The sequence below is a fragment of the Chaetodon auriga genome, chromosome 12 (assembly GCF_051107435.1).
Source record: "Chaetodon auriga isolate fChaAug3 chromosome 12, fChaAug3.hap1, whole genome shotgun sequence".
In the NCBI taxonomy this organism is placed as follows: domain Eukaryota; kingdom Metazoa; phylum Chordata; class Actinopteri; order Chaetodontiformes; family Chaetodontidae; genus Chaetodon; species Chaetodon auriga.
The window spans coordinates 19,251,501-19,266,515 of NC_135085.1; the positions used below are offsets into that span (position 1 = coordinate 19,251,501).

General features: G+C 42.1%; 1 protein-coding gene across 1 annotated transcript in view; it reads right to left on the bottom strand.

The window, feature by feature from the left end:
* Window positions 1–14,774, bottom strand: part of insra (insulin receptor a) — a 51,118-nt gene extending 36,344 nt beyond the window's left edge. Inside the window, exons 1-2 of the mRNA XM_076744590.1 lie at window positions 13,529–14,774; window positions 3,352–3,900 (exon numbers count right to left, since the gene is read on the bottom strand). Of these exons, the coding sequence (XP_076600705.1) occupies window positions 3,352–3,900; window positions 13,529–13,634 (655 nt within the window). The 5' untranslated portion in view covers window positions 13,635–14,774. The remainder of the gene's footprint in view (window positions 1–3,351; window positions 3,901–13,528) is intronic.
* Between the last annotated feature and the right edge of the window lie 241 nt (window positions 14,775–15,015).

Here is a 15,015-nt window from a genome sequence, read left to right on the forward strand (position 1 = left end):
TAATATTTCTCTTCACGCAAGCTCGTAATTTCAATTCAATTTTTTAAAGGAAATAAAGGTCTGCTTTGTTGTGCAACACATTAGATATCAAAAACTAGACAGTAGACACATTAAGGGTTTCACAACTATTGATTATTGCCAGTAACACAGTTTTCATATTTTCTTTTTTGGAATAGCGACCTGATGAACTCCAAAACCACTGCAGACATGAACAACAGGACAGGCAGCAGAGTGCACGCGATTTGGTTCATTACATTAGGTGCTATGCAGACACGCTCACACATGTGACGCATGCAGTCCATACGGTCATAAATTATGGGCTGCATGTGGACGTCTGCAAAGACCCTCACAGACGTGGGCTGTCGGCCAAAATTACATCGTAGTGACTCTCTCAACTACATGGATGCAGAAATTAGTCAGTGCTTGATTTTTTATACACTAAAATTTGAGAATACTGATTTATGAGTATTTGTCAAAGTTTAACAAGTTTAACGTTCTGATATTTTTCGCCATCCGCGCTCTGCCTACTGCAAACTTCTTTGGTTGATGGCAGCCATGTTTTTTGACCGCTCTTGCTCATTTATGATAGAAACGTGTATCTCAGTCCTGCAGTGGTGTATACCCATTTTGGTATTGAGGCAAGGGGTGTGGCCTTTCCAAAACTGCATTTCTGGGCCTTAATTACAGCGCCTGTCCCTTCATGGCTTGAACCCTAATAATTTGTGAGTCTGGAAAACAACACAACCTCTAAAATGCACAGTAATATGTTAAGTGTTCAAGCTCTGTTAGGAAAGCTTTTTTGCACGAATGTTTGACGTTTGAGTGTGTTTGTCTGGCATTTATCTTTAATAAAACTCTATAACATAGAAAACATAATTAGCCCCAAATTTGAGCATCATTTCAAAGAATTCATTGCAAAGATGAAAAAGATGTTTTACAGGATGATGTCTTGTATCTGCCACTATTACAGCTGTTGACGTTGCGTCTGTTTGCGTGTGCCTGTAGCCAAATCTAATCAGCTTTAGTAATGAGCATCTCCTGCAACCTTGTTTTGCCACTTTGCTGAATGGGCGCACCCAGTTTGGTGTAAAAAGGAGGGGGAAATTAGTAGTGGCTGCTTTGGGAGAGGCTCAAATGACCGCTGTTTTAGAAGCAGGGAAGGGAAATGGGTTGTGACTCCAAACATGGGAGCTAAGCCAAGCCTCGTGGTCCTGCAGCTTTGTTTTCTGTTGGTGTGCAGACTACAGAAAGTGTGTATGACCTGCAGTCACCTCTGGCACTTAAAGCTCTTAACCACTGCCTATACTTTGCATTACAAAACTTTTTCAAGACCTTAGTTGTTCTCTGTTATATTAAGACAGCTAAAAGACACTTTTTGTAACAAAAAATAATGTGATCGTCACAATTTTCTATTTAAGTGAGATCTACTTTATTGTGCATGAAAAAAGTGATAAAAGTCATTTTACTTGTATTTCTAAAATGCCTTTTTTGGTATTAGATCCAGCAGAGGATGGAAATAAAAGTTTGGGAAAAGTAGCTTACATTAAGTACAGTAGGTCTATAAGAGGGTACATCTGAAGAGGACACCGAATGCCATGCGCTCTGTCCTGTGGTTCTAGCTAGGGCTTAACGGATCTTTTCATGCTTTAGTGAAAGTAGGCAAAAAACCGCAGGGCTCAGACCACAAGACCACAGGCCCTGCCCCTGCCGAATGCAGACCCATGACTGGAGATCAGAGCTTGCCAGTCTTCATTCATTGTCATCAGGCAAAATTAGGAAATCATCTCTGTTGTGAGACTTTTTATACATCACTTCTGCTTGGATTTTCACCACATGACCAAAATTTGACAAAAGGCCTTCTGGGCCTGTTCTGTAAATGTCTTTGCGATGACTACCAGCAATCACCTCAAGCACAAAGTCACCAGTGGAAACCCACAAAAACACTCTGCAGCGGCAATCAGCTCGACAGAAAGTGCATGCAGCCGCCACACCAAACAAACATGAAAAAGAGGCTGAAAAAGCAGACATGTGCAGATAAACTTGTTCAAAAGAACTGTTAAACCAGTGCACGCAGTGTTGCGTAATGGTGTGAGCCAAGGTGTTCAGACAGCACCCATGCGCAAAATTCTTCTCAGCACTTGAACTTGAACTCTTTGGCAGTGTGAGATGGGTGGGCTTGTCATTTTACAGTCAAATCCAGAACACAGAGGGGACGGCCCATGTTACAGGAGCTCTGCTTAAAGGGCACAATGAGAAATGCGCCATGATGTCGAATGTCTTCTTTACCTACTCCACACAACATGAACAATGACAACGCTGGAGTCTATTGAGAGTAAACATTCAGTGGTGAGGTGTTGCGTCACATCAGTGAGACTCAAGCTGCGTTGACACAACCTGAGCAAATGACACAGCTCTGACATTTCAACACTAAACAGGGACACTACTAAGAAGGAACAAAGAACTATTTCTGTTTTAAATAGTGAACCTCATGTGCTTTTATTTGGTCCAAATGGAGAGTTGAATTCGGTAAATGTTAGACGTTGTTGGACGTGGACCAAAAGCCAAGGGAAATGGAAATAATGACGTGTGGATGGAAAGTAGCTGAGGTCTGCACTGCACACGGAGATCCTACAGGTCACTGGCAAAACTTCACATGAAAATAATATAATAGTAGAGAATTACAAAGGATGAATCTAATCATAGTTGTCAGATACAGTAAATTCTTTAGATGTAATGACTTTTCAGCATTACCACGTAGAAACCAAACTGAGACAAATATGGGCAAAACTGTCCATGCTGATTAAGACTGTGAGGTGTAGCTGAAAGCAGAAAGATTGACAGAAAGTGACTTTATTATTTACCTAAAATGTTACTTTAATGCTGTAAATTTCAAGGGTTTTATAATGTAATGTTACAGCTGAGACTAATAATTGTTTTTTGATTAATCTGTTGAGTTTTTTTTTCTCCAAACATGGTTTATTGATACCATTTAGACAACTAAACATTAGGAAATTCCGAAATATAAAGAATTATAATCATTCAAACCTGACTCCTAAAATGTTGGGATGCTGTGTAAAATATAGATAATAACAGAACGCTGATAGCTAATTTACTCATCCTATCATACAGATGCTCAATTGAAAACAGTGCAAAGACTATATATTTCATGTTGTACCTCATCAGCTTCATTGATTTTTGCAAATATATGCTTATTATGAATTTGATGCCAGCAACAGGCCAGTAGGGCATGCTGATCAGTGACAGGATCATATATTGACAACTGAAGGGATCACAGAGAGTCACAGAGATCAAATACATTACATTAGAGAAGTATAACAAAAGACTGCTTACTTCTTTGACAGTGGTTCTGAGTCCAGCAGCGCTCGCTGAAATGCCCGTTGATGGTGGTCGTCTGGCAGGTGGTCTTTCCGATGGCCGCCCCTGGGCACACGTCTCCACACTCTCTGTCGTTCTTGTTAGCCATGATGTAGTTGTCCTCCACTGAGTCGAGGATTTTGGACCAGTCCAGAGTGGAGAGATAGCAGAGATCTGGGTTCTTCTCGATTCTCACGGCTCCTCGGGTGATGTTCATCAAGCTATGGAGGCCGATCTCTCGCAGCTGGAGCATCTCGAACATCACTAGAGCGTAGTTGAAGAACAGATTGTTGCCTCTGATCACAGTTAGGTTGGGGAAGAGGTCGCTCAGGCTCTCCAGGCCGTAAACTCTGAAGAGCAACAGGTAGTCGGTGATCACTATCAGTTTGGGGAAACTGAGGCCTCGGAAATCCTCTGGCTTGGTCCTGAACATGAGTAAGATCTTCAGGTGGCCTTCAATCACAGTGCAGTTCTCAAGTGTCTGCAGGTTGGTCACATTGTTCCGGATGTCCTTGCTAGGACAAACTGAAAAGACAAAAAAAGAAAGACAGGTTCTTTAAAAACCAAATACGTTCATGTATGACACCAAAAAAAAATCAAGCAAAAACCAGGCTTGAACAATGCTGTGTGGAAAGGCACAGATGTACAGTACAGTCTTTGGGCTAAACGGACAGTATTTCCTTTTGAAAAGGAAATGTTATGACTCTCGGATGGATTACAACTGCTGAACATGACTGATGTGTTAGGCAAGACGTCTGCTCTGTAAACTGGAAAAACAGGGTTGAAGAAGTCAGACATGGTCTCAAGGAGGAAAAAAATAGCTCTCTTGGTAATTAGAGGGGATATTTTGCTGAAAAATATACGGTCATGTCTCTGGCTTTGATGAAGAGCAGACCATCTTCACTGACATTTTGTTTAGCAACCACATATCTGGCCGTGAGCCACTGTCAAATATGGAGTGCTGTCATCAGAGTGAGGCTGTGCTCATCCTTGGTTACGCGGAGTTGATTTGTGGAGCTTCTGTAACTCAAGACCATAAAAAACATTAGCTAATGCATTAAAAATATTTGTCTGTGAGGGGAACTGTGGCACTAATGGCCGTGTATTGCACTAGTTGTAGATTTGTGGCTTTGTCGGTCCTCACCCAGACACATGATCCTGTTTGATGAGAAATTCCTCAACTATGCAATAGCACAGACAGACTACATTTTTATTGTCTCAATCACTTCAAATTCTACTACACAAGAACACAGTGCAAGAGATTATGTAGGGGTGCAACTAACTAACTTATTTATCTGTCAATTAATATTTTAATTAATCATTTAGTGCAATACCAATTTAAAAAAAAAACAGTACAATTGTGCTTTAATGTCTGACCTCATCAGCTTCATTGATTTTTGTGAATATATGCTTATTTTTCTAGTTTGAATTAAGTTGGGACTGGAGCAACAAAACACTCGGGACGTTGTGGAATGTTCCAAAAACACCTGTTTGTCTGTTCTTTTGTATATAATGTACATATAGACAATTTCATTTTGTATCTCCTCTCCTTGTACCTCTTCTTTTCATTCTTGCTCTCTGTAACAAGTAAATTTTCCTGGTGTGGGATCAATAAAGTTTTATCTTATCTTCTCTATCTTATTTTGGAAGCTAGATGTAGCAGATTTTTGGCCGTTTTGCTTGCAGAAAAATAACTGCACTTGATGCATAATTCTCTTTAAATCGACAAACCGACTCATTGTTTCAGCTCTAAATGGCTGTTAAGAAGTAGTAAAACTGCAGATAATGCAGGAGAGTGATCTTGATATCTCCTGCAAAATATATCAAACACTATGACACTCAGGAGGGTCTGTATGGAGAGAGCTGACCGTAATAAGGATTTCCTCAACTCTCTTTACGGGAAATCAGTCAAAGTCTCAAGGATGTGCTTTGTGTGACATAACACAAGTAATGACGGTCGTCAAGACATTTTCCTTCGCAGGTGCAATGTGGGACATTCCAGGCCCCATTTTACAGTTCACAAGTCATGGCTGCAAGCTGGAGGTGTGCTGCCTGGTGAGAGGACTGTATTTGTTTACCAACCGACCCACCATTGAGCTGGGCACATCAGGCCAACTGGTCAGCCATGTGGGGAAGTGGTATAACAGCTAGGCGTGCACCTCTTTATGGCAGCAGCTCATTTTACACCTTCTGTTGCATAACAGTACAAGAGAACCAGCACACACACAGAGTGTCCAATTACTGAGTGTCCAAACAACGAGTTTTTCCCTCCATGACCTTAACCAGCATGCTCGCTCTGCAGCAATTATCTAAAGTTCAGCCTACAACTCTGAGGCCTGTTTAAAGTACACACAAAATGTCCTAACATGGGTTTAAACTGCAAGCCATTAAAGGCAACTTGGCATGTTGAAAGTACATTTCTCTTTTTAAACTCCATTTAGATCTGCAGCTCTCTTTGTGGTCTTGGGAGCATAGCCGAATTGTAGGCATGAATGGCATGCCACAAGCCTGTAATTTCAACACATCCACCTCCAAATGAAACATTTCCTATCAAACTGACGGTAACTGCCAGACGAGTCTGCAGCAAATGTAGCTTACTGTAGATCCATCAAGGAACACATTTACAACTACAAAGAGCCTTGCTCGCTCTCATACAACATCCCACACACAGTCAAACAAAACAGTTCAACAGACAACGACACCAGCGGTGTACAAAATGAAGGGACGGTGGTTCTGTAGTGGCACTTAAGTCAGCCAGCAGAGGACTGAGTGACCCTGTAAAGAAGGCGAATCATCGCAGGGCGGTGAGTCCAGGCTCCTATCAGTGTACACTTTCAGCCAGGCCAGTATTTTTAGCACCGCATTCCCAATAGAGAATCTAATACACTCCGGCCGTACCGATAGTGGCTCACATTGGAAACTGGAACATGGCAGGCCTGGTGTGTAAGTGAGGAATTTTAGAGCAGCGGCGGAGGAAGAACTGGCCGAGCTGACTTCTCCATGTGTGACCACTTAGTTTAGAAACAAAACTTTGGCAGGAGGAGGAACTTTAAAAAAAAGTTGTTTCACAGACGAGGACTGAAGCTCAGTCAGTGACGACATGACATAGCTCAAGCAAAGCAAACCAGGTGCATCCCAGAATTTTAATGCTCCCCGTTTTGTTGGGAAAGAGAAAAAAAAAACTGGGAGACATCACAAAGGTTACTATGGTGACTGGGCCAGCTCCAACTCTCAATACATCACCTACTCTGAGCCAGACAAGACTGAAAAACACAGCCGTGGTGCTCCGAATCGTCAATTAGAGTCATTAAAGAGGCAGATTTTCATTGACCGTTGCCATCGGAGGTCTCTCGCTGTCTGAACCACTGAGACAGATGAACTTCTAAGGTTAATGAAAAAGCAGCGGTACGATGGTTCCCCATTTCAGAAACACCTAAACCTATTAATAATAACAACAACGGGGATTCACAGCCACACTACACAGATCTTAAAATCAAAGTTTAAAGGTTTATCTTTTTATCATCTGCAAGAAATCCAAAGAAAAAAAACAAAAGCAACAATGAATTTATCTTACTAACAAAACAAAGCTAATTTATATAGCACTTTTCAGACACGGAGGCTCATCAAAGTGCCTTACCTGAGGCATAGAAATGTAATATAACGGCAACTGAAAACACAGCGGAGGAAAATACAATCAACTTAAGTAAAGCACAAAAGTTAACTCTTAAGTTAAGCAATAATGCTCAACTTAAAGCCAACACAGACGGGCTGTCCTACAAGTGCTACGGATGTTTGCATCTTTCTTCACGACATGAAGGACCGTTTCTTTCTCTCCACCACCACTCCTTGCTATAAGGTTTCCAGCAGGGTAGACAGATGAGTCTGAAGTCATTGTTTTATAAAGTGCAACTATTGGAAAAACATGGTAGAATCACATAAAAGGAAATTCTGATGTGACATAATTTATTCTGATTTAAGGATTCTTACGCAGAGTTTGTTGCTAGTGAGAGACATGCAGGCTCTCTTAGTGTGTCTCAGTGGTTTTTGGACAGTGGAGGAGAGACACGCCAGCTTTACCCTCAGCATCAGATCGCACTGAAAAGTCCACCTCACTGTAGCCAGCTCATGGTAAAGCACAAGCCTGGTCTCTGGGGTCTGTGTTGCGAGGACGAATAATCTGGTGGATGTGTGTATTTCCCAGCCGGAGTTTCTCAAGGAGTCGTGGGGATCGGCGGTAAAACCCAGAGTTTCGAGTTGTCTTTCTTTTTGTGGTTGTGAACTGGACTGGAACTGAACTGGTTTGGGATTGTGGGGAAAACAAAACAAACCCTTTGCCAAGTGGACTGAACTCTGGGACTGTGGGATGAGTCTTTCTCCGTCACGCACACACTGACACCAACATGAATATCACTTTGCTTATTTGATTTAACGCACCTTTTGAAAGCAGAATTGAGCTGCAGTCTATTTGCTTTTCTACTTTTTGGTGCCATATATCTCATCGCCACTTGCTATGTGCTTAATTGTTTTGTATGATTTGACAGAGCTCATTTACTTCTATTTTTACATTATTATTTAGTCAGGTGTGACCGACTGGCACCCATCTTCATTTAAAAGTGTCAAACTGCTGCAAAAAAATTTCCATGTCACCGTTCAATACAACAATGCAGAGAAGGTGCCCACAAGACAATCGATAGGTGTAAATGATGGCATGACAGTGTCCTCGTCATAAACCCCCATAGATACCATTGTGAATGCCCGATGTAAATTGCGTCTAGGTCACAAGATGGTCCTAAATTTAAATCAAAATGTACTGAACCATAAATCTGACGTGTGAACACAAATACTGTACATATCATATCACTGTGCGCTCAGCGGCACAATGTGTTCAAACCTACAATCCTTTCGCTACAGCTGCAAGCATCGACAGGCACTGACGCTTCTGATCTTGTGAAGGAGGTGGATAGAGAAGGGAAGGGGGGGGGCAACAGGTTGTTAGACTGATGGCATATATTATCGCTGGGCCTCTGAGAGAACTGAGGCCTCAGTAAGCATGCAGAAACACAAACACTCAGTGATTGCAACACTTCCCTTTTCAAGGTTTCGCTGTTCTGTTGTTTTCCAAGCTAAGCTAAATCTAACCACAAAATGCCGAGGTCACCGAGATACACGTTCACTGTGTCCAAACCGACATGTGATGTAATCCACTTTAAGAAGGGCTGTAAAACCTAATCATCCGTCAGTTTTAAGGTATACCGTAAACAGAAAACAACTTTCAGCAACTTTTGCCTTCCTTCTCTCTTCTGAACTGATCAAATAATGACACGTAATTACTGAATGTGACATCATCGGCAAACAGCCTGAAGTCTATTTTAGCTGAAGGCAGTCTTTAATAACTCAGCATACAACCATTTACATAACTTTGAAAGGCTCTCAGATGCAACTGCAGTTAATGAAGAGAGGTTTGTCATCTCTTCAGCTGCACAGGATTAAATTTTACAGTAGTTAGAAAGTGACATTACTACAACTCTGAAAGATACAACCCTCTTGCTCTTGCTATTGCTCAAGAGTCATCCTCAAAAGTACAGGCTCTCCTATAAATGTCTTGTAAGCAGGGCTTGGGGGTAAAGTGGGTTATCAAATGCACCAGCTGTTTGGTAGGGGTGACATGGCCAGCGCAGCACACTGACAATACGATTCAGTCTGGGGAATAAAATTAAACTGAAGCAATTCAGGCCCTGGTCTTTAAATAGAGTGAAATGGAGTAAAAGAGCGAGCCCATAAAACCACAAAGTTCCCTCTTGGGATTACTTGCTGTGTATCCTGTAGAAAAATGGCTCTGGACCAAGGATCATTTGGTGATTCAGTTGCCCACCAGCTGCCCTTGCTTTCAAACTTCTCTGCCACAGTTGGCAGTGAGGTAATTATTACCTCTGAAGTGTGAGAGGACAATAACAAGCACACTTCCTTTGAACCGGGTCACAGTGTCAAGGTTAAAGATGTGACAGCACGGTTTCCTTGTCAGACGTCTGTGTGGGCAAAGTGAAAGATCGAAGGTGTGCCCACTTTCAGGCTGTATATAATTTTCAAATGTGAACCTGTCACTCAGGATTAGACAGCCATTGTTGAAGTGCAGAAATCATTCTATTGTATACACGTCAAACAAGTGATGACGTCGATGCGTGAGATACTTGAGGCAGCAGTGGCAGTTTGTGCGTAGTGTTTTTTGGAGAGGTGGTGGGGTGGGTGATGGTTTCATCACCTTTCAATTGCTCTCCTTGTCGGGAGGTGTAAATCAAGGGTGCCAGGTCGCTGATTGCTGCCCCCCCGACTCTTGCGAGACCTGCTCTGAGCAGATCAGTGCTCAACTGATCTGCTCAGAGCCACAGGCTGCCTGTGGCTTCATGGCGAGCTGCTGCTGGCTGCCACTTTTGACAAAGTGACGCGTTATCATAGCACAACAATACAATGCAGTCTGACAACCCAAGCACCTGAGACCTCAACACATAACATGAGGTGAACCAGCTTGTGCCTCTTACGGATTACCATCACATGAGTCACGTTTCCTAAACACTGATTTGCGGTGGCCCGCCACAATTAGGGCCTTATGAAATGGTTTCAGTAAGAAAACATTCAAAAGTAATGCACGTCAATGAATTTGATGTAACACACTGTACTGTTCTTTATCAAACAGATCTTGTGCAGGATAGCCTCCACATGCTGCACGAACACAGCGGGTAAGTGGGTCTGACTGAGGCTACGCTCACGTTGGGGCAACGCTCCTCCCTGCTTACAATGCCTGACCAGAAACGGACGTAGCTTTTTCATTTGTTCCAACAGAATATGTGACTCAGCGCTCGCAGCCACAAAGTCTTCGAGGAACTTGTGTCTTGCATGTGCTTATGTGGTTGCATTTCTGAGAGCTTGTTGAAGTGATGAGCTCGTGCGCTGCATCTCTCTCAGACGACCTCTTTGACACGAGCCTGTGTGTGTGTGTGTGTGTGTGTGTGTGTGTGTGTGTGTCTGCCACATACTGATTTCTATTTTTTATTTCCTTGTCATTTAAGAGGATAAAATCTTATTAAACTGCAGACCTGCTTAAGAGAGACATCATTTGCAAAAATCCAGTCAAGAAGCTGCTACCATTTTGAAGTGAGTCTATTCACACTGTGAGGGAAACAGTGTTTGGAAAGGCCAAAAAGGTCGAAAGATTTGCAGTTATTTGGCATAATGTTGAGCAATGGAGCTGTGTAACGTTCAGTTATTTATTAGTCACAAAGCATGTGCCATTTAAAATATTTGTAGTAGAGCACCTTATATACAGTATCATGTGCCTCCTTCCGCAAATGCATCCCATATAGTACAACATATAGTTATTTCATAACTATAAAACACTGACTAAACTTTGATAAAAGAGTTATAAATCTTTTTCATTGTGCAGCAGACACAATATTTTTGCACCAAGGCTGTTAGAGGAGTCTTTGAGGATTTTGGAGATGCCTTAAGAACAGCAGTAAGCGCTGTTAAGCGGCAGAGAAACGGTGCGTCGCTCTGCAACTACAGTGTAACGTTACTCCATGAGAGGTCCAAACGTGGGCTAGCTGAAAGTATGAAATTTGCAATTAGTAACAATACAAATGACACATTTGCAGTTTTATGGCCATATTGGAACTCCAATTTTCAACTGCCAGCCTGCTAAATAAATTAAATCAATTCACACTGCCGCTAAATATAAGCTTCCATTATTAAGTGAATTTTTCCATCAAGCTGAGCTGGACAGCTACCAACAAGTAGCTCACAAGATTTCCTGACTGGTCAGTCCAGCTTATGAAATCGGCCAGTGTGAGGCCCAGGTTTCACTCTTCCCTTCTGTGGTTCACTCTCAAGTCAGGAGTGTGTGTGTGTGTGTGTGTGTGTGTGTGTGTGTGTGTGTGTGTGTGTGTGTTTGGGGGGGGTGTACTGCTGCAGTGCAATTACACAACTTGCTTTTGAATTATGTCTTCAAATTCTTGCTCAAACTGGTTTGATGACATCGCTCCTTCGCTAAAATCTTACGAAAGGTGAGATGAGAGTCTGTGCTCTTCTTTTGGTTCAGAGCGCCTCTTGAATCGGACTACTGCCGCGTACTGCAGTAGTGTCAGTTTTAAAGCTACCTGGGGCTACATGCTGTGTGTACATGCAGTGGGCAAACTGCTTATTCTGAACAAAGGCGGAGTGTGTGTTCCTGTTTATGGACTCGTGTCAAGATTACTATAACAAACAAACCTTGAGGCATTTTTTTTCCCCTCACAGACCAGAAAGAAAAAAAAATGAACAGATTATGAAATGCAATATATTGGACAGACTGAAGGTAGTTATCCAGTAGCAATTATAAAAATCTGCCTTTTGTATACATGTCAATCACACTATGGTGCATTACTTAACATTGCACAATATATTTTAATTGCCCACAGTGGAGCTTTTAAGCATTATTTAGATCCTTACTGAATTTTGCTTTTGTTTAACTGTCTCTTAGGACTGAACAATTCAATGAAATACTGACATCTTAATATGGCCACGTGCAATAACCAAATCACATCATTTTTTTGGTGACGGTAAAATGTGTGATTAAACAACTTCAGAATGAAGTACTACAGAGACGCCCCGACCTACAGATCCTGTTCTCCAGATGTAAGATATAAAACATATTTGTTTGGTACAGACCCCCAAAATGTCAGATTATCATGATTTTCATCATTTTTTCAGTGAAAATGAAAATTGTGATGCAATAATAATCCTTCCCATTAATCATGAATCATATCACAATCGCAACATCTGTCAAAATTGATTTTTTTAACCATATCAAGCAGCCCTTCTGCCTCCCATCTATTTTAACAAAATTCTGTGAGTCTATTACAAGACAAAGCAGTGACACATGGACTGAACACAGGTTTCTTCTAACTACACAAAGCCAAGATTATTTTGCTATTACAATAAAGACCTATAATCTGAACAGCGGAGAAACCACATGAAGAGTTGTTAATAGATTACATTAAAAAATTAAATCTCACTTATAAACCACCAGTAACCTCCATCTGAATCTGAACCGGATCGCGTTCACCAGACTGGTCTCTGTCATCTTAAAAGTGCACGCTCACTGTGCAGCAGTTTGAACCAGCAAGTAGTCACACAGGTTTGTTTTACATTTCCTCACAAGCATAACCAATATTTGCTGTAAGTCACAAATTTCAACAGAGTGAAACAGCCAGTGCGTACAGTCGTTCTGGTGTTTGAGAAATGTGAAAATGTCTCGGGGTGATTGCAAATGTGTTCATTCATTCTTATCACCCGGGCTTGTTGGCTGCTGAATATAGAGGGATTGTCAGGAGCTGTAAAGAGGGCTTATTGTTACATTCCTGCACCGACCGCAGCAACAAGCCAAGGCTTTCCATTCTACAATAACAGCCAATTAATTCTCCTAAATTCTCAGACTTACTTACTTACTTATGTGGGACAAAACATTTTGTTTACAGTTCTTGCAGACTCAAATAGCCGATAAGTGTTAACCTTTGTCCCTTCAATGCAGCGACTGTCTATAAAACCACTGTTGCAGCTGACCTGTCTTCATCAAATCCCCATTATTAACAAAACTAAAAAAATCTATATGACAATATTACATTGGGGACTTACAGGGAGTCTGCACTGCTCACTGGTATGTTTACAGCATGTTATTCTTTCCAAATTTTACTCTGTCTGTTCAATGTAATTGCTCTGACTATTGCATATAGTTTAGAATTTGCATGCAGAGCCCCCATCATAAATATTAAATAATACCACAATTATTTGGGTTCTCCCTGTACACACTCTTGGATCTCTAAATTATAAAGGGGCGAAATAATTCGCTTAACCCATTTCTCCACACAATTAAGGAATGTGTAACGATTTTGAGATTCCTGTGTTAATCCCTTCACCTGCAATACTCAGAAAATCGCACATATTTTTTCGAGTCTGTATCTGTAAATGTTCATTTCTGGTTCCTTAGTGCGTTAGATAATTTGCATTTTCTTAACACTCAAGCAGATGAACAAGAGCCACCGCCACTTTTTCCAAGACATTTTTACATAATTTAAAAAAGTTCATACTAAGAATGAAAAATGTGATAATCGGTGAAACCTACCCTCTCCACTCGCTCGATGACAGCTCATCACAAAGCAGCCAGCGGTCAAAACAAAACCCAAACACAAAGTCCGGAGCCACATAACTGACTCGGGGTAGGACACCATCCAGCACTATTCCCGGTCAAATGTAGAATAATCCTTGGCGAGGAGGACTGTTCAAACTGGAGGAGAAAAACCTTCAGGAAACTGGTTTTGTTTTGCGGCGTGGGCCAACAGGTAAACAAAAATAAATAAAAGACATCCCGGAAGATGGGCGGAGGAACGAGTCCAACGTGTTCAGTCAAACACAAGCTAACGCTGCTGCTGCTGCTAAAGTTAGCCACCTCAAGGAAAAGCACCGTTAACACACATCAGCGCGGGACATGAGGGCACTTTTCGAGTGTTTAACTGCATTAGTTAGTTAAACTGGCCCAGTTCAGCTTGTCCGTGTTGAGGGGAAAAAAGGGGCAAAAGCAGACTTGATGGCCGAGCAGAAGCTAACGTTAGTGCTAGCAAACGGCAGTTAAGCTAGCTAGCTAGCTAGCTGCCTAGCCTGGCTCCGCCACTCTAGTCCAGGCCACAAGGGAAGTTTGTGGTGCTTTTCAGCAACCCTGTCAATTAATTTTTAACTTTAAGAAATCTCACGACATACCCACACAGCTGCACGGCAGATAATTTACATAAACACAAACGCTGCATGCATGAACATCACAGCAAAAGCTACCGTTAACTTAATATAGAAGGATTTTGGAGCCGTTTGCTGCTAACTCGATCGTTGCGGCATGCGTGGCGTAACGTTAACGTGTCTTTCGTGAAAAAAAAAAAAAAAAAAAAAAAAATCCCCTCAAGTCCTCCCGCGAGCACAAAACATTACAGCTGACTCGTTTTTGCTCGTGAAATGAGGCGTTTTTATCGGGCAGCTGGCTCGCTCCGAAGCGACAACTCCTCTTCAGTCAGTGCAGAGATTTGAGTGGGACCTCCACTCTCTGAGCGGCTGACAGACGGACTTCGTCGTGGCTCCGCAGCACTCCTCTCTTTTTGTTGTTTGGAAAAAAAAAAAGAAAGAAAAAAAAAAAAAAAAAAGCTCCAAGTTTTTCACGCCCCGCACAGCTGACTGCTCCCACGGCTCCGCGTGGATCTGAGGAGCAAAGTGGGTGAAGTAAAGTTTTCGACTGCTGTTTTCCTTTTCTTCTTCCACACACAGAGGTAGATTGTACAGCCTCGCAGGTCCTGTAGGATCCCCTTCTTCCCAGCCTCTCCGCCAGTAAACAAACCCTGCCAGTGAGCCAGATGGGCTTGAGGGGAAATACGGACTGGAGCTTATTGGATTACACAACAAACTGATCCAACTGTCAGGTGGTAACGCGTTACAGCAGGTAATGCCGTTACTTTTAACGGTACCTCCGCCTCAGATCCTTTACTTTAGTACATGCAGTAACGCCATCGGGGGGGGGGGGGGGGGGGGGGGAATACTTGTCAGAGTTATGCATTTAAAATTTTACTAAGA